Source organism: Xenopus tropicalis, chromosome 9 (assembly GCF_000004195.4).
Source record: "Xenopus tropicalis strain Nigerian chromosome 9, UCB_Xtro_10.0, whole genome shotgun sequence".
NCBI classification, from domain to species: Eukaryota; Metazoa; Chordata; class Amphibia; order Anura; family Pipidae; genus Xenopus; species Xenopus tropicalis.
In genome coordinates this window covers 18,644,483-18,668,327 of record NC_030685.2, presented here as the reverse complement: position 1 = coordinate 18,668,327, position 23,845 = coordinate 18,644,483, and the positions used below count along the sequence as shown (strand labels likewise).

At 44.3% G+C, this 23,845-nt stretch overlaps 2 protein-coding genes across 3 annotated transcripts in view; one reads left to right on the top strand and one right to left on the bottom strand.

The window, feature by feature from the left end:
• Positions 1 to 11,569, top strand: part of grap (GRB2 related adaptor protein) — a 36,816-nt gene extending 25,247 nt beyond the window's left edge. The window contains 1 exon segment of the mRNA NM_001345939.1: positions 11,139 to 11,569. Coding sequence (NP_001332868.1) covers positions 11,139 to 11,330 — 192 coding nt within the window. The 3' untranslated portion in view covers positions 11,331 to 11,569.
• Positions 11,570 to 13,694: 2,125 nt separating this feature from the next.
• slc5a10 (solute carrier family 5 (sodium/sugar cotransporter), member 10) overlaps positions 13,695 to 23,845 on the bottom strand; it is an 88,298-nt gene continuing 78,147 nt past the window's right edge. The window contains exons 14-15 of one of the 2 annotated variants that reach the window (XM_018097449.2): positions 15,416 to 15,521; positions 13,695 to 14,576 (exon numbers count right to left, since the gene is read on the bottom strand). In XM_018097449.2, coding sequence (XP_017952938.2) covers positions 14,380 to 14,576; positions 15,416 to 15,521 — 303 coding nt within the window. In that variant the 3' untranslated portion in view covers positions 13,695 to 14,379. The remainder of the gene's footprint in view (positions 14,577 to 15,415; positions 15,522 to 23,845) is intronic. The other variant, XM_004918057.4, reaches the window with a different exon arrangement.

Here is a 23,845-nt window from a genome sequence, read left to right as displayed (position 1 = left end):
TCCACCAGGAGATCCTCTGGTTCTCTGAGAGGCCAGTCGACCTTTGACTCTTCCCCCTTATGCCAATAAGAAGCAGTTAGTAAAGCTGTTTAAACCCCTATGTGCCATAACTAAAGGCCTTTGATCTTTACTGGCTCTGCTACATTGCAGGAAGGGATCACCGAACCCTCTGATAAATTCCCACAAAGAAACCCTCAAGGAAATCCTCCTGCATTTAGGGTTAACATGAATTTGCCTGCTCTGATTAAGATATAAACCTGTTTATTTTCTGACAAAGTGATCTGTTGCTTGATTCTCAGGCAGGAAGCAGGTGTGCTCTTTCATTTACTTCCCCTTTCATATTCCATAACAATGGAAAGTAATTCGCTGACAGCATGAAATGTTATTATTGTACGAGATGCAAAGTGTTCTGTACATTTTTAGTTATTTTTATTTTCTGCCCAACTGCTCGGAAGAAAGGATGTCTGGCAATGCATGCCACTTCAGAGCGTAAGCTCTTGTGACCAGCGCCAGCCATACTGTTTCATTCTGTAACCCTTATGTGTTAAGGCCCTCTGTATGTTGTAATGGTATAGTAAAGCTCTGTGAACCTTATTGACACTCTATTATAAAATAATGAATATGACGGTGATAATGAAGCTAAGGGGCCATTCCAACACTACAGGGCCATATTTACTCATAAACTTAGTAAAGCAAAACAAATACCCATCCCTACCTACATATCCTCTACTCTTTAGAAGAGTTTTTCTTCATTATGAAGTTATGTATTGTTGTATGAGCAGAACATTGCCCCAAGTAGTACTGGAACCCAACGGTGAGGCATATGCTGACCCCAAGCCTGCCCAATGCTAACCCAGCTGCACCCTGAACTGGTCCTCTAATGATGTTTTCAAACCAGAATCTGACCCACCCCTTTCAGTAAGGTCACAGGGGATAGGGCCTGAATAGCCACCACCCATCTGTGACTTGCCACTGGGGGATAATTTGCTAGCTCAAACCTGCCTGACCTGTAGGTAAGCCCTTGGGTAGTATTGCCAGTGTAACAAATTGCCGGCCTTTCTATATTTTTGTCTTTCTTCCCTATTAATAACATTGGCATCAAGCATTGCTTTACCGGCCAAGTGGTAACCCTACCGATCGGCATTGGGCTGGCCCGTGCACCACTAGTTCCCAAGGCTATACTACTGACCCGTTTTCCAGCCAGTTAATCCCCCCCCCCCCCCTTGGTCTGTATGTCTCTTCCGGCTCTTGCTGCACCAAATACCTTGGCTTTCACACCTCCCCGTCCGCACAAGTCCCTCCTCCATTTTCATGGCCCCTCCCCTGGCTCTCCCAAGCCACTGATAAAACATGTGTCTCACCTTCCTACCCCAAGTTGGATCCATGATTCCCACAGTTCCAAATGAGTGGTTGGTTCATCTCCAAAGAATATTAATGGGATAAGCACATGACAGGTCCTCTTTAATCATCGTCTGTTTTGTACACACAGAGTTTTGCATGACAACCCTCAAACACAAATAAAGCAGTTTATGAATTATATTAGGGCAATTTCAAGGCCAAGCCTCTGATTGCCGTGCTGCAATAATGATATAAATGTGCCCTGCTATAATTGCCCTGTGATACAGTCTTTATATGCCCAGATGCCAAGGGCAGAGTCTAATGAAGGCTTCACATACAAGTCATTATCCTCTGCATGTTATTATCTCACAGAGGATCAGGAGTCGGCATTATGGAAACCACAAGCAGCAGTGCAGCACTAGGAGGTGCTTATTCCCAGCTAGAGCAGTAATGGTTATTTGCAAATGGCTAGTAAAGCCCTGTGATAACGAGGATTTGGTAGACAAACAATCTCTGGTGAGAACTTAAGTCCATATCTTCTTGTCAGATTATGCTGAATGCCGCGCTTTTCCACTCTATCTGTGGTGGACTAAACCTCTCCATATCTTCTGCAAAGCCACCTTTAGGACCGCGTTGGCTTGTTAATGTGGACTTCGCTCTGCTTGTATTGCGTAGTTGTAATCCTAAAGTCAAACAATGTGATTAGCCTGATATTGTCCACCTTAGGTCGGTGTATCAGCAGAAACATCTGGCCTGAAATTGGGCAGATCAGGCAGGTTTAACTTTTCCATTAGATCGGGGACCGCATTGGCTCATTTATGTGGTCCCCGATCTGACGGCACCTACACTGGCCCTAGGGCCAAATGATCGAATTAGCCAGATATCACCCACCCATAGGTGGGCATATAGGGAGAAGATCTACTCTTTTGCCGACCTCGCCAAACGAGCCGATCTTACTATGTATTGCCACCTTTAAGCTATGGAGATGTTGGATAACAAATCCTTTGAGGTGTGGACACCAAAGACATGGGACTTCTGTGTATTTTAGTGGTATCTCTGTGAGGATCTACCTCTTCATTCTGATTCTTCTTACCTCAGTACTCTCCCAGTTAGTTTTCAGTTGAACCCTCTGTGGTGGCATCTCATGGCCCACATACAACAGGAGAAGAACATCTTCAGCAAGTGTACTCTGAGGGAATGAAGAGCAACTTAACCCATAAAGGGCAGTAAAGGCCACGGGACTGCGTATGGCCTCCTGTACCCTAAATCCAGCGTATGGCCTCCTGTACCCTAAATCCAGCGTATGGCCTCCTGTACCCTAAATCCAGCGTATGGCCTCATGTACCCTAAATCCAGCGTATGGCCTCCTGTACCCTAAATCCAGCGTATGGCCTCCTGTACCCTAAATCCAGCGTATGGCCTCCTGTACCCTAAATCCAGCGTATGGCCTCCTGTACCCTAAATCCAGCGTATGGCCTCCTGTACCCTAAATCCAGCGTATGGCCTCCTGTACCCTAAATCCAGCGTATGGCCTCCTGTACCCTAAATCCAGCGTATGGCCTCCTGTACCCTAAATCCAGCATATGGCCTCCTGTACCCTAAATCCAGCATATGGCCTCTTGTACCCTAAATCCAGCATATGGCCTCCTGTACCCTAAATCCAGCGTATGGCCTCCTGTACCCTAAATCCAGCGTATGGCCTCCAGTACCCTAAATCCAGCATATGGCCCCCTGTACCCTAAATCCCAACAACTGCCCTTTTTGCTGCGAACTGAAACACTTGCCTTGAGTAAAACAATGGCTGGCAAGCGTCCCCACCGTCTCCATTATCAAAGAGATCCCTTCTCTATCTCTGTCTTTGAAGTAGGGAGATATTTGCCTAACAGCGATCATCGGGCCGATAGCAAGCAATTCAACTTGATTAAAAACAAATAACACTCCCATCGCTCTCACAATGGCTCGTATTATTCGCTTTGCCTACACAATCGGAAGATTGCACATATCCTTGAGAAAAAAAAAGGACCATCCCGAAAATAAGAAATATTTCAAGGCTAATCAGCCCTTTGCACTTTGATTAATGTATTAAGTGCCTTATTAATGACGCTGGAATATCTCATTAGGAGAAATTACAGGATCTTCGTATTTGGAAAATGGGTGGAACTGTTGTCTTACAATTATATCCTATGATAGGTGCCACTAATTATAAGGTTAAACAAACAATCTAGAGGTTAATGTTACCCAAGTGACCCTGCAGGAGGCAGATATGGGCCCTGGTATTTCTCTGCCAGGTAATGGGCCGATAATAGCTGCCGATATAGGTCCCTTAGAGCTTAGACAGATTCTGCAGCTAATCGGCCCGTGTATGGGCACTACCAACGGGCCTGCCCGACCGATATCTGGCCTGAAATCGGCCAGATATCGATCGGGCAGGTTAAAAAATCTAGTCGGATCGGGGACCACATCGGCTCGTTGATGTGGTCCCGAACCAACTTTGCCTATACCCGTTGTTATAATTCCATCATTTGGCCCCAGGGCCAAACAACCGAATTAGCCTGGATTCTCCCGATATCGCCCACCCGTAGGTGGGGATATCAGGAGAAGAACCGCTCACTTGGCGACATCGCCAAGCGAGCGGATCTGAAGGTGTATGGCCACCTTAAGCCTATATAGGGGCCCCGCACTGGATTGCATTGGGACCCCCAGTGTTTTGTATGTATGTGCCCTTGGGTTATATTCAGGTGCAAAAGGGACAGTTGATTCTTTTGGTTTCTGACCTTTCCCTTACAACGCTACAGTTCAGTCACGCTTTATGGCTGAGGATTTAGCCACGGCCTATAATAAGAAAAAGTTACGTTCTCAGCCGCCCAGTTACATGGGAATCTGACTGGGAAAACGAAGCCACATTCCCAGCCGAGTGTCGGAAGAGACACCTGCTTTATGCCTAACATCATAAGGGGCCTGTAATTAAAATTCCTCATAACAGGGACTGACCATAACCTTAAGGGAAAATAAAAGAAAGGCAGTGTGTATTAATGGGTATGAGCAGTTTGTCAGACTCAGAACAAAAGATGCCATAAATCTGTCCACGGTGCAGGAACGTTGTCCATTTGCTTCTAACAATTAGGTGTGACAGTGTCAGTGCGTTAGTAAGTGAAGAAGATTCCATCTGTACAACATTCAGCTCCGGAGCACTGACGTCTGTCAGCCAGGCTGCTGGCACTCAGTGTTCTACATTCTCAGCAGGGCAATTTATATGGCAGATTTCCAGTGAATCTCATTTGAAAGCTTGGCTCAATGGGAAGGGTACCCAAAGAATGCCAGTAGTTAGGGCAATAGCACACATACTAATAATGGGCGACGACAAATGGATTTCTGTTGCTATTATGTGCAGCATAAATAACGGTAACGAGCAGAACCCAGATGGGCATCACAAGGCTCCATCAAACCCACTCATTTTATATGTATAAAAGTGAACGTTATAAAGTGACCACAAAACCATACAAACGGGTATCTGGAAGATTATCGGAAATGTGCACATTTGCTGAAAAATTACACCTATACCTTCTGAAAATGTCATCAACGTAACTGATTCCAGGAAGCGATTGTACTAAACATGAAAAGGGGTGTTTTGTACATATATTTACTTATTGGGGTGGTCTTCCTTCAAATAATATAAATTTATCATTAAGTTGCCAGAAAGCTATGTGTTTGGGTTTCTGGGGGGAGTATCTGAATTGTGTAACCAGTAAAAAAAAAGTCATCATCATATCTAAGTGATCTAAAAGACAGTATTCCAGGAAGTAATTGTACTAAACATAAAAGAGCATCGTTGAGTCCCTATATTTAGTTATTTGGGTGCCAGGTGAGTTGACTGCAAATAATGGGAGATGTAGTTGCCAGTGGCGGCACAGCCTTGAGTTGCCTGCACTTAGATAGGCGGCCATTATAAATACAGTATATAGCCTGCGGTCTCTCTCATAACAAGAAAGAAAGGTGGGAGACCACAAACATGCAGAAGAATAGTTTCACTTCTCTGTCCTGTCCAGTTTCCTCCCGCGGGGGGGTTTAAGCGGAAGCCTGAGAGAATGATGAGTAGATTCCTGCAGGTGGAGGCAACAGAGCATAAATAAAATGTACTTACCCTCAAGATACATATTGCTTGTGGTATAACTATATATTCCCCCCTTCTCCCCGATTCACTCTCTCTAAACCCAGTTATTTTATACTTTCCTTCTCTTTGTTTTCAGAATATGAGTCAGTATCCTGGTGGCACAAGTTATATAACTGCTTCCCAAACTGCCCCTCAGAGGAGCCCAGTCCAGTGGGGCCAAATAAAAGCCCAGTCAGTGTTAAATAATGACTGAATTTGGTGTAACTGCTGCCCAAGGCCCCACCCCAGGCCAGAAACATCCCATGTCAGATTATTATTCTTTTCTCTCTAAAGGTGGCCATACACGCACCGATATTATCGTACGAAACCTCGTTTCGTACGATAATCGGTGCGTGTATGGTATGTCGGCGAGTCGACCGATATCGCAGTAAGCTGCTGATATCGGCCGACTCGCCAATCGGACCAGTTGGAAAATTTTGATCGGGCGCCATAGAAGGCGACTGACCAAAATTCTCCCTTCAGATCTGAATCGGCAGAAGGAGGTAGAAATCCTATTGTTTCTACCTCCTTACCTGCCGATTCAGCCCTGAATGGTGTGTGGCGGATCTGACGATGTTTCGTGTGACCGATGGTCGTACGAAACATCGTCAGATCGCCACGTGTATGGCCACCTTAAGAGGAACCTGGAAGCCCAGCCTGCAGGTGAAACAGGGCGACCTATGGGAATACATTTTATTAGCTGTCCCAAATACTCCTGGAACTGTGGTGGGACTAAAATTGGACTTTAAAGGGGGTTTCAACTGAAAAAGCCTTTGGTCATAAAGAGGCATAATAGTGTGACTAGTGATGAGCGAATCTGTCCCGTTTTGCTTCGCCGAAAAATGCGCGAGTCTTTCAAAAGATTCGCAGAAGGGCAAAAAATTCAAGAAGCGACGAAAATGTTCTTTTGACGCCGCAACTATTTATTTTGACACCGCGACTATTCTTTTGGCTCTGCGACTTTTTATTTTGACACCGCGACTATTCTTTTGATGCGCGACAATTTATAATGACGCCGCAGCTATTCTTTTGACACCGCGACTATTTATTTTGACGGCACAACTTTTTATTTTGACGCACGGCTATTCTTTTGACGCCCGCGACAATTTTTGGACGCCCGGCGAATTTTTTCATCCGTTTCCCGAAACAATCCGCCAATGGTGAAAAGCAGAAATTCACCGCAAATCCATGCCTGGCGAAACATTTCGCCCATCACTAAGTGTGACCCATCAGAGTGGCTAGTCAGAGAATACCACAGTTGCCCAGGGGTGCCCAGACTCGTCTGCTGTTAAGCCTACCACTAGCGAAGCTACTCACTCTTAACCTGTGATGGGTGGTTTCCATTAAAGTAAATGACGGGTGGCAGTGAGCGGTAGCAGGTGTTTTGCCTTCCAGTAGATAAACATTACATGGGCCCTAGTGCCTACTACTTAGATCTTTGCAGATCCATAGTGGAGCTACTAACATTTCTTTTAATAGCAGTTGGGAACCTGATGACAAAGGAGGGCTTGCTTGAGCCAAAGAAGTCTAACTGCTTCTGCATTAAGCCATTAGGATACTGGAAGTTACTTGGATTGCTGTGACTGGTGCAGAGGAACCTTTGCTGGTGGAAATCAGCAGTAGCTCCATCTCCATCTGTCAGCATATCTAGTAATAATAATAACAGCAGCACAATGTTCTAGGGCAGGGACGCCTAATGCACTGAACAAATGGTCATTAATCACTTTTACCTATTGTGCGTCTGTAGGTGGTTGGGCAAAGCACAGTGTTTGGCATATAGTGTGTTCCCTGCCAAGAACCTCTATTCCTTGTGTGCCACTGGCATAGATCAACAGCAAAGCCCGGGTTATAGAGGAGCTTGAGGAACGTTCCTGTGAGTTGTAGTTGTTTCCTTTATAATAATGCCCAAATACAAGCACAAGGTTATTTTATACAGCAAATACTGCTCTGCATAGAATATCCCTGTGGGTAATCACAGACACAGCAGATAGCTATGAGGCCCCTTGAAAAGAGTATCTGGAGTTACTCCTATTTCCCACTCCCCATAGGCTCACAGTGTCGACCAACCCCTCCCTCACCTCGGCCCATTGTGAAGTGATGAATTCTTTCCATAGTGGGAAGTACATAAATTCTTTGGAAAGCAGAGAGAGACGTTAAGTCCCAGAATCCATCACTTCACAATGCAACAAGCTGAGGTTGGATGACACTATGAGCCTAAAAGGGTTTAGATATGGTTTGCCAGAGCATCATGGTTTCCTTTCAACCTAAGGAATTAGGTATCTCTGTCAATAAAATACATTTATATTTATTTCTGTCAGTTCAGATAGTGTCTATGCTTCTCTTCTACAGAAAAAGGAACAACAGATGTCCGGCCCCAAAGGAGCTTTTTGTTGCATATTTCCATGCCCCTGTGCTACTCGCTGTTTATAGGCTGAACCCATCAAATGTATTTTTAGTCAAGGGACAAGATCATTTGAATTCTGGCAAGCTTGTATCAACTCCCCTTCTCCAGAGACTCCATCTTCTGGGCACAGGTAGCATAGCAGCTCCACGTAGCAATCTATTGATGCACTGATTTCCACATTAAAGCTTTTAGCATTCACTTGTTTTAGTTTTTAGTTTTAGTAGTTCACTTGCTTGGATCAGTGTTTTAGGCCAAGAAAAGGTACATGTTCCATCAGCATAACATATAACCTAAAGCTTCCAGTGTGAGACTCACAGTAGATGAGATGTAACCATGGAGGCAGTAGATGAGATGTAACCATGGAGGCAGTAGATGAGATGTAACCATGGATGCAGTAGATGAGATGTAACCATGGAGGCAGTAGATGAGATGTAACCAAGGAGGCAGTAGATGAGATGTAACCATGGAGGCAGTAGATAAGATGTAACAATGGAGGCAGTTGATGAGATATAACAATGGAGGCAGTAGAAGAGATGTAACCATGGAGGCAGTAGAAGAGATGTAACCATGGAGGCAGTAGATGAAATGTAACCATGGAGGCAGTAGATGAGATGTAACCATGGAGGCAGTAGATGAAATGTAACCATGGAGGCAGTAGATGAGATGTAACCATGCAGGCAGTAGATGAGATGTAACCATGGAGGCAGTAGATGAGATGTAACAATAATGAAAGTAGAAGTAAAAGAGATGTAACCATGGAGGCAAGTAAATGAGATGTGACAATGGAGGCAGTAGATGAGATGTAACCATGGAGGCAGTAGATGAGATTGTTAGCATGGAGGCAGTAGATGAGATGTAACCATGGAGGCAAGTAGATGAGATGTAACAATAATGAAAGTAGAAGTAAAAGAGATGTAACCATGGAGGCAAGTAAATGAGATGTGACAATGGAGGCAGTAGATGAGATGTAACCATGGAGGCAGTAGATGAGATTGTTAGCATGGAGGCAGTAGATGAGATGTAACCATGGAGGCAAGTAAATGAGATGTGACAATGGAGGCAGTAGATGAGATGTAACAGTGGAGGAAAGTAGATGAGATGTAACCATGGAGGCAGCAGGCCCTGTAGTTGCTATAAGGCCTACCTGTGTTCTGACTGGTGTGCAGTTTCAATATATATTTGGAAAACAAGTCACGTTTCCCAAGGTTTCTGATACTAAATTTCAAGTACTGACATCTACACTGGTACAGACATCACTGATTTAAGGCAGATCAGATTTTATTGGATTTTTCACTTTTGATCAAGGTATCAGCCTCAAACTGGCAGTGGTTCATCTTATTAATATGCATATCCTTCACAAGACATTTGATCCCCACGATGCAGAACAAGGCTGCTTCCACCCATCCTTTAGAAATCATAATTAGACAAGTCGCTCTGTCTCTTATTTAATGGCGGCGTCAGCAAAATCTGAGGAGAGTATCACTTTAGAGCTTTGTTTTGGGGATAAGGAGGCAGAAAATCAAGCCATCTCCAATTAGTATCTGTTTAGGGCCCTGCAATCAGCCCTGCACCAGAAATGTTGCAATTTATATCCATGCTTATTTGGGCAACATCTTGTATGACCATTATAAAGTCACATAAACCAGAGAGAGAAGCCAAGCAAATTTTGTTTGCCCATCAGTGGCACAAGGTAGCCAGGTAACCATCTCATCACTTCTAGAGGGACCCATCAAGGTAACATTAGGGTAGACCATGTGGTTACTGGACATGATGCACCAATTCCTGCAGCTCAATACTTAATACCCCCACGTGGTCTTCCAGTCAAAGGTTCTTTTCTGCTCTCCCAATGCAAATAGTTAATAGAGTTGGACAGTATCAGACTGGCCCATCAGGATACCAGGAAAACTCCCGGTGGGCCCAGGTGTAAATAGGCCCTCCTGCTCCTGACCATTTGGCCTGTTTCATGGTCATTCCCTATTTCTGAATGGGAAGGAAGAGTAGAAATAGATGGAAGAATAGATGCTAGCATGTAAATAAAAGAGACTAGGAGAATAAAGAGGTGGGCCCCTGGGTTCCCAGTCTGACACTGGAGTTGGATCAGCTGTGAAAAAGTTGGTGGGAGCTACCATATTTTTGTCCCAGTCATATGTAAATGCTGAAAGTATCTCTCTGATAAAACACTTTTTTCCTGTAATGATCTGGGAATCCCATAGATGGATTTTAGGCTCGGGGATTGTCTGCTCCAGCATGGAGGTGATGATTTATTGCAAGGCTGGCTGTTTTGCAAGGCGTGGGTGCAATATGATCCACACAGCAGCACTTGCAAGTTCCTATTAATGCAAGGGTTATTGGGCAATAACATAGAGGAGCAGACAGGGATTAGGCTGGTCCCTTCTGCTGATACTGCTAAACATCACAGGAGTGGTGATTACATGCGCTCAGATGGCTGAGAATTCGGGATCAGCCGTAGCCTTGGGCAGCCATGTGGAAAGCACCAAAATAATTGTCTTTTATAAGAAATACGCTGATCTGAAGCAGATGGAACCCAGACTCCTTTATTGTACAGTATAACCAGGCATTGTGTTATCAAAGGGATTCTGATTGGTCTAGCCACTTAACTTATCAGAGCCTCGTAGGAGATAAAAGGTGATGTATAAAGTCTTTGGAGGGCCTATTTATTAGCATAGAGCTGGAGTACAACTGGAAACGTACTCAGGGCTCCAACAACCAGGAGCTTGTATGGTGCTGCTTTACTTTGTGCCCAGCGTTGTCTAATTGGCTTGTCTGCCTTGCAGGGTGGGGTATAGACATGTACCTACTACTACAGCACAGGCAAGCAAAGCTTTTACATTCTTTCGCTGGAGAAATCAAGGATGATATGGAACTCCAATGTTCAGTTAGATCAGTGATCCCCAACCAGTGGCTCAGGGGCAACATGTTGCTCCCCAACCCCTTGGATGTTGCTCTCAGTGCCCCCAAACCAGGTAGTTATTTTGGAATTCCTGACTTGGGGGCAAGTTTTGGTTGAATAAAAACAAAATTTCCTACCAAATAAAGCCTGTAAGCTGATAGGGTGCATAGAGACTGCCTAATAGCCAATCTTAGCCCTTATTTGGCACCTCCATGAACTTTTATGGTGCTTGTGTTGCTCTCCAAGTTTTTTAATATTTGACTGTGGCTCACGAGTAAGAAAGGTTGGGGATCCTTGAGTTAGATGAACATCTCTCTCTCTTTGTATCCTTACAGAGAAAAATACGCTATGTCCAAGCTCGTTATGACTTCACCCCAGATCAGCCCACAGGACTTTTTTTCAGACGAGGGGACATCATTGAGGTCCTGGACTGCTCAGATCCAAACTGGTGGAGAGGGAGGATCTCTGGAGTGACCGGCATGTTCCCACAGAACTATGTGCACCCAATCCATGTTAACCAAATGTGAAATGTCAATGTTTTAGTGTCATTAGTAGATTAAATGTAAGGATGGTGTGTATAAATGTATAGAAGGCTTAAACATGGCCGACTTTGACTTTCTGTTTATGAGATTGTAACCTCTGTCTTGAGAGTAGATTCCTAGGGATGGATTTGCCTCTCCTGTATTATTTGTTATATTTGTGTTGTAATATGTCACTCTGAGAATGTATGCGTGCTGTACAATCAATTATAAGTAATGATAAACACATTGAGGAGCCGGTTCCTTTATAATATTGCAATTCCTTTCAGCACCAATCAACGTTCGTTGGCCTGGAGGTGTGTTGCTCCTCACAGTTGAGATCAAGGGCAACCAATCGATACAGGCAAGGACTGCCCTGAGGTGTTGATGCTGATGGATCTTTCTAGGCCCCTATAATGATCCAATTGGGGGAGCTGGGGGAATCAAACATTTGGAACAACTAATTCTGCCCAAATTGATGGCCAAATTGTTTAAATGTCCTCTTATTTGGTGACCTTTCCAATTAAGCAGATGTTACAGTGTGGGACCAGCTTTTAGCTTGTGCTGCCCTTGGTCATTGGCAGTGGCCCCTAGCCTTAAGGTGGCCATACACCTTCAGATCCGCTCGCCTAGCGATGTCGCCTAGCGAGCGGATCTTCTCCCGATATCCCCCCCACCTACGGGTGGGCGATATCGGGAGAATCCAGGCTAATTCGGTCATTTGGCCCTGGGGCCAAACGATCGAATTATAACGACGGGTATAGGCCAAGTCGGTTCGGGTACCACATCAACGAGCCAATGTGGTCCCCGATCCGACTAGATTTTCTAACCTGCCCGATCGAGATCTGGTCGATTTCAGGCCAGCTAGAATCGGTCCGTGTATGGGCACCTTTAGAGAACTATTCCCTTTATATATGCCCCGCCCATTCTGGCTCCTTGCTTGTCTCTCTATTCAAGTCCCCAGAACAGAATTTCCACCAAAACCTGGGTCTCAACTATTGTATTAGGGAATGGGTTACAACAGGAAAGGTGCAAAATACTTTGTTGATCGACATGGAGCTACAACTCCCACCCACTATAGCCACCGGCTAATAAGAACTGGCATTTGTGATTCACCTACCGATTTAACTTTCATTGTGATGTAGACAAATGAGACTACGAGACAATTATGAAACCACAAAGATTAAATGATAAAGGCCAACCGTACGTCTCGGAAGACCGCTGCCTACATCCTATTAAAAATTCATTCCAAGCTGAACTGCCCCTTTCTCCGTCAAAAGGGCACATCTGGGGCACCCGGGAAACATGTCTGCTGGATGAGAATGATGTAAATCATCAGTTCATTTCTCTTTTAAAATAGAGAAGCAGCTGATGAGGAGACAATTAGCAGATGCACGGAATGCCTGCCTGCTGCCTCATGGCTTTAATCTCCTGGAAGCATCTGAAAACTTTGGGCCCGGTGAGTATAATTCTCCTAATGAGAAATAATTTCACAGGTTCTGCAGGTTTGCAGATGGCACAGCAATTTAACAGCAATGTTTGGACTTGTGTTTATCCGTGTGGCGCCATATTCGCCCAGAGTCACAGACAAGCGAGTCTCCTGACTGGGGCCCACTAGGGCCTGGACTCAGCGAGGGACCTTGGGTGCTGTATAGAGCTGTTTCGTGTGAATGGGAATATAATCGACGTGTGTTACGGGTTACACTAGGTCTGAATCATGTAAAATAATGGCAGAAATCATGGTGGTAGTCAAGGTCAGACTGGCCCAGTAGGATACCAAGGGAAATTCCAGGCTGACTGGTCTGTTGTTGCTGCTACAAGATTTCCCCATTGATGCACCACCAATCTCCTTCCCCCCGCTCACTTTTATTCCTGCTGCAGCCAGACACGGGTTGCCCCTGGCCTGTATTTGAATGGCCTAACTGGCAAATAACAAGCTTGGGCTGGCACTGATATAACAAATACTTACAATTACAATGTACTTGCTGGTAAATTTGTAATGGACCCTCTCAGCTGCCAATCAGCCTTTATCATTTTGGGCCCACCTCTGCTCTGCCAGTCCACCCATTTCCCCATCATTTATCAACCCCACCTTCCCCCCCATTTCCACGCCCCTCAGGTCATAGCCCTACCCCAAACAATGTCACATCCCGCCCCCAACCCGAATGGCCGCCATTCAACACACAGGGCCTTGAGGTCAGGCTCTCTGGTGGGACCAGGCCAACCCTGCTGGAAGTCTGGTATAAAATAATCTACTCACCTTTATAATTCAGCCCAAGATCTCTGCTATGAATTATTTTAGCAAATGCAAATCACGCTCCTATAAACTTAAAAATAAAAAGTTGTCTAGTACAAGAACATTTCCAGAGCAACTTAAATATACACCATTTATTTTCCGCCACTTTTTATGACATAATTATATTTGTAACATACCCAATGTGGCTACCGTGGATAAGCAAGCCGTGCTATACTGATGGGACCCACACTGCTTGCCACTTTGTTTTATTGACCCTAGTGGGAAAAGCAACTTGTGACCTAATATAAAGCAAATGCAAAGAGTGCAATGAGAGACTGCCCCCCCCCCGTCCAATTGCATTTGAGCAGAAAGTTGGTTCCTTTTGGGCACCCAAGCTGGCACAACCTTACCCTGGCTACACATGGGCTGACACTATTACTACTCCTTGTGGCACGGCTATATACGTCTATGGCTATATACGGCTATGGCTACTGTATATACTGCTATGGCTATATATGGCTATGGCTATATACGGCTATGGCTATATACATAGAGTTATCTGCCCTAGAAACTAATGGACTAATGACAAACCAACAAAAGAGTCCAGTTGTACATTTTTTGCTTATTAAAGTATAATACATCCATATATATATATATATATATGTATATACCTATGTAGGGGTTTATGTGGATCTCTGCTGAGCGTATGACTTCTACCTGAAGAGTTCGTAATGCTCTTTGGTTAAACACACGAGCCAATAAAGCCCTAGGGGCGTCCAACACGCTGAGATCCCCCCACTTCTTGGGCTCTTCCTTTTCTGCTCAAGCAAAGTATGCATAGAAAAAGATGTTGACACATATCAAGATGATGGCGTTGATACAGCACACCCGCGCCCAGAATGGATCTTCCTTTATGCTTCGGGGTGGGAGGGGTTTGGGAGATTCCACCGTTGCTTCTGGGGTGCTGCAGAACAAGGTGCTCCACGATCTGCTGCGAGGGGAGCAATTAGTGGGAGCTGCTGACAAGAAAAGAAAAAAAATGGGTTCAATGGCAACGAATAGAATTAAAACTAATAAAGAAATCAAGTAGGGTTGCCATCTTTCAGGCTTCTTCTTTCCAGCAAGGGCAGGGGAAAGGTCAACAGGGGCGGGTCTATAAGGTCAGGGGCGGAGCAAAGGCATTAATGGGGCAGGTATAAAGTCAGTGGGCAACACTGAAAGGGAAATAGTTTGAGGGTAGACTAGAAAGGGATCTGGGAGAGGGGAGATGGGGCTGTTGGCAGATAGGAGGTGGGCTTGGGGCAGGGAACAAGGTATTACACTATTTTGTAATATAAGCCCCGGCTGGTATATTACTGGCTAGGTTGGTGAAATACCGGCCAAGTGGCAACCCTAAAATAAAGAAGATTCAAATGGAACAATGGTGCAAAAGAACCAATTAGATGTTTAGACCAGTAAATCCTACTTGCCTATTGGTTGCTATGGACTGACGCTGCTCAACTTACTAAATGTAAGAATGGAAGCCGTTATTTAGAATACAAGTTTGAGCTATGATGTAGGAGAGAACCATATTGCTTTCATCCCACCAATTAATATTGTTATTATTATTGGCTTGAGTGGCTCTTACTATTAGCGTACGTATACAACTAGAACCACCCAATAGATAGACAAACCGCTGGCCTTTTCTTTATATGGCCAGGGAGATGGTAAAAATGGTCAAATACATTGGGCGCAGGATAGGCTTCCCATTAGTGCACATTTCAACTCAACTGAAAAGGCCTACTAAGCGCTTGGGTTTGTAGCCTGAAAATCCCAGGGCATTGCCTAATAAAATACAATCTAGGAACCGTCCCATTACCATCATTGGCTCCTTGTGTTGATTGGCTTCTAGTCGACACTTTCCTGAGTGTGATTTCAGCCGGGGCTCGTCCCTGGGATATGGTCCACCATGTCAGGTTTTTTATCTGCACAAAGTACATGGGACAATGGTCAATCAGCAGTTGAAGATAAGACATTGCAGAGGCACGGGCAAGGCTCTCCCTAGTGCTCCTACTGGTCTTCATACTGGGGCCATAGGTCTTTAACTGTTTATTAGCAATGCCAATGTTTTGCCATGGGAACACGGGTAGAAAGAAATTCAGTGTATGAGAGAAATGGAATTATCCAGTGATAATACATAAGCAGGACTAGGGCTTATTGACTAAAGGAGAGGGAAGAGCCTGGCCTATGATGGGGCCCATGTTGTGCCCAGTGAAGATCCTGTGTATATTTTTGTCTGTGTTTTTTACCTCCAAACCACTCGCCAATCAATAAACAATCCAAACCACAAAATTTGCTCAAATCTAAATAAAATAAAGATGTTTTTGCCACAGCTAATAAAGCCCAGGCAGGGATAATAGAAGCACAAGGACATGTGAAGCCAAAAAAACCATTAAGTCCAAAGATACACACCCATGCACAGCCAGTAAAATCAATTCAAATTAGAAAGCAACTCATTAAAGGAATGTAAAAGGAACCCGGACTCCCCACGCCCCTAACTGAAGATGAACAAATCCCGACACACCTAATAGAGTTATGTCAAGCTGCTGCTGTATCGCTTGTATGTCTCCAAGGGTGAAGACACACAGAGCTACTAGTAGCAGCTACTTGTCACGGCTACAAAAATAGACAACGCTGATCATTTACTGATAACTGTTTCTACGTGTGTTTTAGCAGAGGCAATTCTCAGTATTGTCTATGGCAGGGGATTTTCTGGAGTTTAGTAGCCGTGACACCCTTAGGGTGAAGACACACGGAGCTACTAGTAGCAACTACTTTTTCACGGCTACTAAACGCAAAAAATCCCCTGCCATAGACAATAGTGAGAATTGCCTCTGCTAAAACACACATAAAGACAGTTATCAGTAAATGATCAGCATTGTCTATTTTAGTAGCCACGATAAGTAGCTGCTACTAGTAGCTCCGTGTGTCTTCACCCTAAAGGATACTCAGCACCTTTCTGCATGACCGAGGTGCATGTTTATTTGCTCTTTAAACTGGTGTCGATGTTGGCGCAATGCAGCAGTTACTTACTGAGGCGCCCATGGCCATTTTTGTAATTGCTCTAGAGGGAATTTTTGTGCTATGGTGACTCACATTATAGTATTTATACTTTACAATTAATAATTCAATTCTAAAACAAATATGGCTAGAAATGTTATACTTTATATACAGAACTTACTGTACCAGCCCAGAGGTCCGGCAGCCCTATAACAGTAATGATCCAGGCCTTTACAGTTCTCCCCAGCAGCTCCCCATGTTGGATTTTGTCAGGAGAGTCAGTGGCACTGCACATACTCAGTGGGCTCTGGGGCTGCTGCTGAGAAGCTGAGCTTAGGGGCCACTGGAAATGTTTAATCCATTATTAGAAAGTGAGGTTATATTTGTAGCTGATGGTACAGGGCTGTTAGATGTAGTTGCTGGAGACACTGGTTTCTGGGCAGCCATGTAATGTGAATCTGCACCAATGACTAATTGGCCTTTTGTCTTAGTTTTTATATTATATTAATGCAGTATATTGTGAGTGGGCCCCTAAGCTCAGGTAAGTGACAGCAGCACAGAGAATGTGCTGGGAATCAGCAGAAAAGAAGATGGGGGGCTACTGGGGGCATCTTCAGGGGCACAGATCTTCCCTGCTAAAGGGCTGTTGAAGCCCCAAACATACACTGTATTATGTCTAAGCTGATTTTTTGTTGAGCTTTAGTTCCCCTTTACATTCACCATGATTAATCTTCATGCAAGGCCACCATTTCATTGTTTTTCTCCTACTGGGAGGGTGGGATTAGACCCAGAGATGCTGCTCTGCGGAACCCCACTATGCCCAAGGCCCTGGGGTTGGACCCCCCCATTTACCCCTCCCTACAGACAGCTCTGATTAGGTTATTAATGAAAGACACATTAATTTCTTTTTTAATTAAGTTCTTGGTGGTTCAGGCCTTAGGGTGCTGGGTGGGGCAGTGACATCACTGGCGTTTATATCCCATTCTGGGGTGTCCTCGGGCCAGTGATAGTTATAGGTTTGCTAAATGGGTGACATTATTTATTTGCTTTTTTTATGGAAAGCGTGTTTGGAACCTGCCCGCAATTAGGCTGGAATTATGGGAAAAGTTTTGCATTGTGGAAAAAACCCGCTGGGTTCATAAAGGAGCCTGTTTGTAATTAATGGTAGCGTTTCTGGAAGGGGAAGGAAAGGCGTCAGTTAGTTGGACACCAAACAGGGCTCTACTGTAGGGAAGGCAGCATCTCCTGCTCTGTCTTACGTTAGGGGACGGGTAGGAATGGGTGGGGGAATGCCTACGTGCCCAGTGTCGGACTGGGAACCCAGGGGCCCACCAGAAAACCTTAGACCCTAGGCTTTCCAAACTATTTTCCCTCCTTTCCTCACCCAACCTCTTTATTCTCCTAGTCTCTTTTATTTACATGCTAGCATCTATTCTTCCATCTATTTCTACTCTTCCTTCCCATTCAGAAATAGGGAATGGCCATGAAACAGGCCAAATGGTCAGGAGCAGGAGGGCCCACTGACACCTGGGCCCACCGGGAGTTTTCCTGGTATCCTGGTGGGCCAGTCCCACACTGTACGTGCCTTCCATTGCTAGTCTCTCTTAGATAGAGGCTCATTTTATACAAGAAGATCCTTCACGGAGCCAATCACCTTGTCCTTTTCTCATGGGATCACATTTTTGGACCTATGGCTGCCCTTTTAAAGGACAATGAAAGGTTAATATAAATTAAAAGTAAGTCTAAAGGCATTCTTTTTAAGTACTTACTGCATATCTAAATTCCCAGATCCCTGCTTGCTTCTCTGAGATATGGTGCTGGCAGCCTACAGCAGTGTGAAGCCTACAGTGACATCACTGAAATCTCTCTCCCCTTCCTGTAGGTGAAAGCGGCAGCCTTCCTATTCTCTGAGCATGTGTGTAACTTGATCCTGTCTCCTGTTCTGAGCTACACATACCCACCAGCCAATCAGAAGCGGATATGCCAGAGGGGGGGGGGGATGAAACACATGTGCAGTATGAAGCAAGGAGTGAAAGGAAGGGAGAATACCTTTTTAGAGATGGCTGCCTGTTCTAGAAAATGTGAAGTAAGTGTGACTGAGTAAATATGTGATTAGGTGATCCAAAAGTGTGGCGTTTTTACTAAACAATAGGAGGACTATTGGGCAGTATGCTTTTTACATTTTGACTTGCATTCTCCTTTAAAGAGTATTGTCATCAAGCCACAATTGCCCAGTACTCTCCCTAAGTTAGATGACAGCAAAATGAGTTGGGAAGCAGGATTCTTATTGGAGGCTCTTTTTGCATCTGTAATTATATTTGGGCTGCCAACCCTGGAGAGACTGGGAGCCTCAGGTATAAAACAAGGGTGCTGATAGGGAGACCCAGCACCTTAGACTTTACCTTTCTGGTTCTGTGTAACCCAGTGGGACAAACACATTGCCGAGCACTCACACAGTTAAAGTGTAGCTTTCACACAGAGAGCTGCCAGTGATTATTTATGCATATGGGATGGATTTATGGGAAACACGCAGGGAATGCTTTGCACTATTCTGCCTGCGTCGGACAGACACCTTTGTTGAGGTTTTGCTTTTGCTCATCCATCATTCTACAGCCGGCAGGATCACATGGCAAAACAAGAAAGGCATGACTTAATGTCTGGGCACTCTCACTATGTACAATGTGTCCTTACCGCTACTATTTAAAGGCCCACTAAACCGTCAACATTTAGTTGCATTTTAGAAAAAGACCTACGAGTCACACAACCCGTAAAAACACTTAGTATTAAGGGCTAAACATGCTGTGTACAAGTGTCTTGTTTCAATCAAACAGCTAAACAACTGGAACTTTCCCCTTCCAAATCTTAAAGGGGTTGCAAACCCAACTGTAATGCCTCCCCACTGCGCCCCCTAGTGTTCTATAGAAAAAAACATATTTATAGAGGCAAGAAATGTCATTAATAAGAATTCTACTGATCAAACACTTCATTATTAATGCAAAAGAACTGACCAATGAGAATGCTGATTCCCAGCACTGTGTCAGCCATCTTGCTGGTACCTTACATACAGAGATAATTATGTCATTATTTCCCCTCATTATATGACACAGGAATCAGACATGGGGATAAAGGGACAGACTTGTTCAGTGCTGGGAAACTGGGCTTAATGCTCCCAACTCCAATTGCAGGAACAGAGAACAGGGAGCCGGATTTACACAGATCAGCTGGGATTCTCATTGGAGGATTTTGTGCATTTTAAAGCAGCCGCTGTCTGTGGAGATTTGGAAAAAAAATTATGAAAAGTGTTTTGGGCAATATTGCTTTAAGAATACAACCCTGATGTTGCTGGACTACAGCTCCCAGCATGCCTCTACCTTCATTATATGTTACATTATTCTGGGATTTGTAGTCCCGCAACATCTGAGTAAAGTTTGGTTGAGCAGTACAGCAGGGTTTACATCACAAAATACACAAAAAAACCTCTGGAAAACAATATACAAATGTTACAATTTTTTTAAAACCTGTATTTAATATAAGAGAAATATAAATAAAAAAAAAAAAAAGGCCTGGACACAGGGACATTACACCTAGAGAATCTGGCACAGTTAAAAAAAAATAGCATCCAAACAACAAAGATGTGCGCAAGTGCCCATTGCACATTATTATCATTATTATTATTAACATTTATTTACACTAAACTTGTGGACATTAATGATTCCTCGTGTTTGGTACCCCCTCCACTCCGCTGCCATATTTAGACGCAAGTGTCCAGCGGGGGAAGAATTGTATATATATATATACACTATGTATATTGTGGACCCCCAGGCACCCACCCAAGGCGTGCATCTGGCTGACCTACACAGAGTGGTGGCAGATGGAAAGGCAGACACTTGAGCATTTTTGTATGGGGTTCCATTTGCCTCTGCTTCTTGGGGGTCAGCAGGATCGGACTGGGCTGGCGAGACACTGGGAGAAAAGTTGGTGGGCCCCAGACCCCACAGTATAACACTGTGCCTGCCTTTATATAACATTAGGAGCAGAGACAGGTGGGCACTGGTGTATTGGCAGGCAGAATGCTCCTCGTGCCCCAAACACCTGTAATTCTCAACCAGGGGCGGGCCAAGCCGACCGGGCGCCCTAGGCAACCCGGTCGGCAAACTCCACCCGCCCCCCCCGAACGGTGCATGCGTGCCAAAGCACAGGAGGCGGTGCAGGGGGGGCGGGGCGATTAGATCGGTCATTGCCTCCGCCGCTAATGACAAGCGGCGGAGGCAATGACAAAGTAGCACTAGGGGTAGGCAGGAGAGGCTCCTGCCTGGAGCCCCTCAATCGTTGCGCCCTAGGCAGCTGCCTCTTCTGCCTACCCCTAGTTCCGGCCCTGTTCCCAACACACGGAGGGGCCGACTTATGCTGTGTGAAAATGATTAATGCCAGAAAAAAATGGTGTAAAAAGCTGTGTAAGATAAATGCTGAAGCTATCAAGGTACCGTATGGCTTATATTTTATGCAGCCCAATCGCTGCTGTTATTTTATACTATCACAGACCTCATGTAATGGGGGTAATGGGGATAATTCAAGCAGCAAGTAAATTCTGGGCAAAAATATAAAACCAAGATGGATGAACACTAGGGTTGCGACTGTCTAGACAGTTTTCGGTAGACCTGTCCGGGTCAAAACTACCTGCCCGGTTTTCCGAATTTGGAACAATGGGCAGGATTCGCAAATCCCTGATTGCCGCGGAGCTCCCAGGCAACCCAGGCAACCCAATGAACTCCATATTTTCACATAGTGTTTTTAAATGGCTGCTTCCACTTAAACCAGATTTTTGAAAATCAATACACAGCTTGATAAGTATTGCCATTTTTTTTCCACAACTTGAAAAATGGGCCCCTGTGTAAAACTCTGGCGTAAATGGAAGCAGCCACTTGAAAACATTTGTGAAAATAAGCCTTCATCTGTCGCAGATTTTTTTTTTTAAATTTTCACACTGAAATGTACTTACTGCTTGAATGTTTCCCATTCACTCTAATGGATTATGCAAGGTCTGTAGTGGTGTCAATAATAGGGTGGTGTAAAATAAAGAACACACCTTGATATTATTTTACACTGCTTTTTACACCGTTTTTCTGGTGTTAATCATTTTACCATTAATCGAAAACCCATTATTCAGAAAGTTCCAAATTACGGAAGGGCCATCTTTAATAGACTAAACAAGGCAAATAATTCAAGTTTTTAGAAATTATTTCCTTTTTTCTCTGTAATAATAAATAATAAAACAGTACCTGTACTTGATCCCAACTAAGATATAATTACCCCTTATTGGGGGCAGAACAGCCCTATTGGGTTTATTTAATGGTTAAATGATTCCCTTTTCTCTGTAATAATAAAACAGTACCTGTACTTGATCCCAACTAAGATATAATTACCCCTTATTGGGGGCAGAACAGCCCTATTGGGTTTATTTAATGGTTAAATGATTCCCTTTTCTCTGTAATAATAAAACAGTACCTGTACTTGATCCCAACTAAGATATAATTACCCCTTATTGGGGGCAGAACAACCCTATTGGGTTTATTTAATGGTTAAATGATTCCCTTTTCTCTGTAATAATAAAACAGTACCTGTACTTTATCCCAACTAAGATATAATTACCCCTTATTGGGGGCAGAACAGCCCTATTGGGTTTATTTCATGGTTAAATGATTCCCTTTTCTCTGTAATAATAAAACAGTACCTGTACTTGATCCCAACTAAGATATAATTACCCCTTATTGGGGGCAGAACAGCCCTATTGGGTTTATTTAATGGTTAAATGATTCCCTTTTCTCTGTAATAATAAAACAGTACCTGTACTTGATCCCAACTAAGATATAATTACCCCTTATTGGGGGCAGAACAGCCCTATTGGGTTTATTTAATGGTTAAATGATTCCCTTTTCTCTGTAATAATAAAACAGTACCTGTACTTGATCCCAACTAAGATATAATTACCCCTTATTGGGGGCAGAACAGCCCTATTGGGTTTATTTAATGGTTAAATGATTCCCTTTTCTCTGTAATAATAAAACAGTACCTGTACTTGATCCCAACTAAGATATAATTACCCCTTATTGGGGGCAGAACAGCCCTATTGGGTTTATTTCATGGTTAAATGATTCCCTTTTCTCTGTAATAATAAAACAGTACCTGTTCTTATTGGGGGGAAAACAATCCTATTGGGTTTATTTATAATTTAAAATATTGTAAAGTAGACTTAAGATATGGAGATCCAAATTACAGAAAGATCCCTTATTCAGGTCTCGAGCACTCTGTATAGCTCCCATACCTGTATTAGGGACTACAAGCCTTAGGCTAGTGCCATGAGGGGAAGAACAAGGGGGCAGAAAGTGCCAGTATCACCCCACATCTCAGCATGTTGCCCGAAGAAACTAAAGGAAGCCCAAGGTCTCTTTGAGGTGAGACATTCAGCAATAGCCTGTGAATTCCCTCACCCAGCCTTTGTCTCAGCTTGGTGCCCTGTGTGTAGCCAGGCCGGCATGCACAACTGCACAGTAGCCTCTATACAACTATTCTTTAGTGATATCTACTTCTCCAGCAGGCCCGGACTGGCAATCTGTGGGTTCTGGCAAATGCCAGAGGGGCTGCTGTAAGGTGCCATAGACTATTGATTGGGCTGTGGGGGGCTGTTTGGGTCTCTTTGTGCTTGAAATGCCAGGGCCTATTCTGAATTCCAGTCTAGGCCTGTTCCCTGGTTCCCCCATAAGCAAAGCGGGGCCTGTCGGCTGCCTGCGGCTGAAGCTGTGGGTTACCCTATTTTCCCTGGATCGTCATGAAGGGATTCCTGGGTTGCCAAAATGCATTCCAAGGTAAAGTTGTCTGGGTTCTATTGTTCTGTGTGGGGCAAGATGCACACCCTGGAGACATTTTGCAATGTAAATAAATTATGAGAGCTGCTAGTATTATTCTTGTACAGTGTTTAGATGTCAATGGCAAGATCAGGTCAAGGGATGAGGCTGCACTTATATTGGGGTTGCTGTTATTTCAAGGGGAGATTCTGTCACTGACGGTGCCCTCTGGGGTTTCCTCCATTCTGCCTGGAGTGGGGCGTTAGGGACGGATTGTTCTCTCTGCTGTATTTATGCTTAAATCTCAGCAGCAACAACAGTTCTGCCATGCTTTATGGTTGAGATTCTGCCTATCCTTATAATACAGAGTTCAGACCACAACGGTCAGGGATCTTCATGCCTCAAAA